This window comes from Penaeus monodon, chromosome 3 (assembly GCF_015228065.2).
Source record: "Penaeus monodon isolate SGIC_2016 chromosome 3, NSTDA_Pmon_1, whole genome shotgun sequence".
NCBI lineage: Eukaryota > Metazoa > Arthropoda > Malacostraca > Decapoda > Penaeidae > Penaeus > Penaeus monodon.
The window spans coordinates 40,766,185-40,771,184 of NC_051388.1; the positions used below are offsets into that span (position 1 = coordinate 40,766,185).

Below are 5,000 nucleotides of genomic sequence, written 5' to 3' on the forward strand. Positions count from 1 at the left end.
CTAAATACTTGCCTATCCATGAGACCCACAATCACCTGATTGAAAAAGTCTGAAGCAAAATATTCACAAGTGTCACCACTAGAAAACATACACGTCTACTTGTACCATGCAAAACAGTGTGTTCTCGCCTCATTTCAGGCATTTGAAGTAGGGATTTCACTAACCAAGAAATACCAAGAATTGTTTAGAGTTGGAAGAAACGATTCTCTTATAAGAAAACAATGTAGATAATAAAAGATAATTTAAAGTATTACCCACTGATATTCAAAGATACTATGTATTTTATGTCTATTTTTTCTTTACTAGATGCTAGGCATTTTGGGTAGCTTCTCATCAGGTTAATAACTTGCACATTATGTTGAACTGGGTCTCCAAAGACCTATTTGTAGTAATCTATCTGTTTTGAGCAACAAGTCTAAATTACCGGTGATTTGTTTGTGTTACTGATAATTACATTGCAAAAGTTTAATTGATTAGCTTAACAATATATGTAATTCATTTTCAAGTGCGAGTACATTCATTTCTTAATCTGTATTGGGAGGGAACTGCTACAAATCACAATATGATAAAGACTCAGTTTGCTTTGTTGCTTAATGTTTACCCACAAGTGAGTGAAAGATATATTTGCACAAGACTTGACTAAGCCGGCAGAGAGCAAGAATTTTTTTTCCAAGTATGGCAGGATTATTACTAGGACTTCCAAGACAAATCCTTGATCACACAAGAAAGCTCTTGTTGCTACTTCTTACCAAGTGACAATCCCTACTTAAAACGCCTTTGTCTACAACGAAACGCTTCCAATAGACCTCACCTCACGCTTCCGTCAAAAGCAAGAGCCAACCGCTTCAAGAATCAGAAAGAAACAAATACAAAACCGAATGAATGATTTCCTGCTTGAGATAATATGTCAACGAAACACGATCCTCCTGATCATCTTCCCAATCCATCACGTGACGCTCATGTCTCGCCTCTCCGGCCATTTCTATCTATTCTATCCTCTCTAAAAAGGCTTCGTGGAGAGCCTCGTAAAAGCCACATACTTCGACGTCTTAAACGACCGCTGATCCATTCTCGACAGAAGGACAAAATGAACTGGATTTTCCTCACCTTTTCCTCGCCCTCTTTTTGCACCTGATGCGTCGGCTGCTGCGAAAACGTCCCGTCCGTTTTTCAGGAGGAAATTTCTTATCGCAAACTAAGATCATTGGCATTAAAGAAATTATTTTAAAAGATGTAATTTCAGATCGGTTAAGGGCAATATAATAACTGATCAATACGTTTAAAATTATAGATATAATTTGATATTTTCAGCACGGTTTAACTGAAAGCTGCTTTTCTATTTTGTTATTGTTCTGAAACTATATTTCGTACTATCATTGCTTATAAATAGTTTAATCAATTTATTTCTACATTTAAACAATTCAGTACTGTGAAAATAATAGATGTATGAATTAGCTAATGATTCTCCATGACTCCCAAAATTCATTACACTTAAATGGATATATCAAAATGCTAATAATATGACAAGTTTCACAATAGCTTAATTCACAATACATAATGCGGGATGTTTGTGATGAAGTGCCAAGAGACAAAATATCTTTTTTATATAACGTTTTGGCACCTGTGACTATCTGGTGTAATTATTCATGATTTTCAAGTGGGACCCAATCTTTTTTCGTCTGCTATTCACAACATTCAAAATGAAATTTATTTTATAAAATTCATCGCAGTTACAATTCAAAGACTAAATTAAAAACAACAACAATTGAATATATGCGAAATTCATTATAATTCTTAATCAGCTAACACTATCATAAATGAAAATATAATTTCTAATATTTGTGGGAAAGGAACTTTTGATGTGAAAAAAAATGTTGAACGAATCTAAACGACACAATCAGCTGATATTTGTAAGACCTTCCACGATTCGTTGACATCCGAAGGCTTTTCATAGAGCTTCTCTCATTGGCCAAGATTCTCAATAGTAAAGACATATCCGATTTCCAAACTTTCCCATTGACATTTCATATATGGGCTTATTATATATTCGTGATTTACATAAACCAGTACCAAAATATCAAATCCCAAAATCTGCATTTTATATTAACAGTTTAAACCCACAAGAATGTAACCCACTCATAAATAATCAAGAAGCAAGGCATCCGAAATCAGAGTTTTCCCGACCAGCTATCGTCTGTTTATTTATCTTGTGTTTGGTCGGAGGAAACGTCAAGTTCGCAACGCGTTCAAAAAATCGATAGTGTGAGGTGTTTACACATGCCATGGCCTCCCCAGTAGGCGAGGACAACCTGGAGGACGTCCCTATCGACGACTTCAAGGGCGTGACGCTGCGTTTGGACCCGGCGTCAGGACAGCCTTCGAGGAGTGTCAGCCCGAGCGGCCCCGACGTCCCCTCCTCCGGGTCGACCTCCCACAGGTGGCTCAGCGACGACTCGAGTCTTCGATTGATTGTGCTGCTGAATGACTTATCTGAATGTTTGTGCGTGTGGTTGGTTTATCTGAGTAAGCGGTTATCAGTGGGAATGGGTTATCAGATTGGGAATTCAGCAGTATGAGAGGGTTATCTGCGTGAGGGCCCACCAGTATGAATTGCTTATCTGAGGGCTTATCAGTTTGAATGGGTTATGTGAGTGAGGATTTCTCGGTATGAGTGGGTTCACTGAGTGAGGGCTTATCATTATGAATGGGTTATGTGAGTGAGGGCTTACCCAGAGGCGATATCTGTGCAAATAGACACGATTCATATAGTGGGTTAAGATTTATTTGTACAATTATATTGTTTATTGGGGATGTGTTAGTGTGAAGGATTTATTTCATGTTTGGGTGTGGGCTGTGTGTTATTTTAGTGCCCATTTCTTGTTTGGATGTGGGATTCATTCCTTTCGGATGGATTTTCATTAGTGAAGGTCTAGTTAATAAATGAAAATAATTGTTGTTGTGTTTTTTTCTTTTCTTTTCTTTTCTTTTGCTTAGAGTGAGTGCTGAAGATTTCACACATAAAAAAATGCATGATTCATAACAGCAAATCTTTTTTAGAAATTATGATAAGCATGAAGAGACTGCATATTGGATGTTTGTTTCATTCTGATATGTATGTATGTGTGTATGTATGTATTAATGTGAATATATATATATTTTTTTATATATAAATATATATATATATATATATATATATATATATATATTATATATATATATGAATATAATATGATGTATTGTATATATATTGTATATATATATAATATATATATATATTATATATATATTATATATATATATAGTATATATATGTATATATATATATATATATATATATATTATATAATATATGTATATATTATACATTATCAATCATCAAACACACTACATACACACACACACACAACACACAACACATAATCACACACACACACACACACACACACACACACACACACAACACACACACACCACATACACAGTACATATGTATAGTACTACATATCCAATGTATGTATATATGTATAATATACATGTAGAAATGTGTATATTATATATATATATATTATATAGATATATTATAATATGAATAATATTGATATAAATATAACACACACAGCACACAACACAAAAACAATATAATATTGATATTAATTAAATAACTATTAAAATTATATATATTAACAATATAATATATTATATTCATAATATTATATGTATAGAATTAATAAAAGGGTCTTAGAGTCCTAGGTAAACTTAACTGGGTTTTCACATGTAAGAAGGGGTCCCTAGACAAAAAAGTCAATGATTTCTCAATATGATTTGCTTTTTTGGGTGGGCTGGTCATATGCACAGATGAATGTAATGGTAATCAATGATAAATGATCAATTAATTTTCACTGAATGCTTTTTAATGGAATTTATTTCCCAATATAGTAGAAACAAGGTATATTGATTAAAAAAACAGACTTATGGCATATATCCATAGATATATTATTCATAGATAATGAAAGGAATTCTATTGTGAGAAACTGATCAAAGTTAATAGGTCTAATACATGAAAAAAAATGAGTAAGTAAATCGGGAGTGTAGAATTGTTAGATGTAAGCAACAACACAATTGTAAAACTTGTACTTTGAACCAAATAAAGGCTCACCTTAGTTCAATAACTATGTAAATGCTTGATATTGTTCTCATGGGATTTTCTGTAAAACCATAGAAAAGATGTCAGCAGTCTGCAAAACCAGGTTGTCAGATCAAACATTTGTCAGTGTTGAATCTTACAATACCACATGATTATTTTTTTCTTTCGTTTTCCTTAAGAAGCAACAAGTGAATCAGGAATGGAAAGACATAACTCTAGAATCAGTATTAGTTTGAGGTGCTTCGTTTAAAGTTTTCAGTATTAACTAAACAAATACTAAGAAGCATTAGAAGTAGCTTCCAGTCTAAATCAGGTGAGATGAAGAAGCAAAAAATGTCTATGAATTTGAACATTGATTTTGCAGCAAATTAAATAAAGGAATGCATGATTATGTGGACTCGTGTGTCTATGTTGTTTATGCGTGTTCCTCGCGATGAGATGTCTTTATGTAAGACCGCAGTGGACATGTAGATGATTTCCATTGTATGGTGGGGAATGACTTCGCAAGTTAAAAAGTGAAAAGAATCATATGACAGATGGACGAACGGAAATTTTGCGTGTCATTCGTGAAAGTTGACAGCCGTTATTTTAAGATCCTGAGTAAAGACTTAATTATCAGTGGCGCGTATAGATTTTTTTCTGTGGTATTGGAACATTGTTCCCCTCGTATGGTATTATCTCATCGTATTACGAACAAAGGGCCGTAATATGCGATCATAAAGAAAAGAAAAAAAAACTTTGTGGCTTACATTTCTAGACGTTTGAAGTCTCAAGCGTGTGACTCATAGGGGCTTGACATTAACGTGCAGCTGTTGTGAACCGTGTGTAATTGGCACCTGAGCGTTCCTTTTAATTT

The 5,000-nt window shown here is 33.8% G+C and overlaps 2 protein-coding genes across 6 annotated transcripts in view; one reads left to right on the plus strand and one right to left on the minus strand.

Moving 5' to 3' along the window:
• Window positions 1-1,156, minus strand: part of LOC119594643 — a 14,529-nt gene extending 13,373 nt beyond the window's left edge. For 2 of the 4 annotated variants that reach the window (XM_037943702.1, XM_037943694.1), the window contains exon 1: window positions 1,041-1,077. In XM_037943702.1, the coding sequence (XP_037799630.1) occupies window positions 1,041-1,069 (29 nt within the window). In that variant the 5' untranslated portion in view covers window positions 1,070-1,077. Of the gene's footprint in view, window positions 1-811; window positions 998-1,040; window positions 1,078-1,107 lie in introns of those variants that run through there. The other 2 variants (XM_037943709.1, XM_037943718.1) reach the window with 2 other exon arrangements.
• A 633-nt stretch (window positions 1,157-1,789) lies between these two features.
• Window positions 1,790-5,000, plus strand: part of LOC119594670 (tumor protein p63-regulated gene 1-like protein) — a 31,882-nt gene continuing 28,671 nt past the window's right edge. Inside the window, exon 1 of one of the 2 annotated variants that reach the window (XM_037943736.1) lies at window positions 1,790-2,437. In XM_037943736.1, the coding sequence (XP_037799664.1) occupies window positions 2,283-2,437 (155 nt within the window). In that variant the 5' untranslated portion in view covers window positions 1,790-2,282. The remainder of the gene's footprint in view (window positions 2,438-5,000) is intronic. The other variant, XM_037943731.1, reaches the window with a different exon arrangement.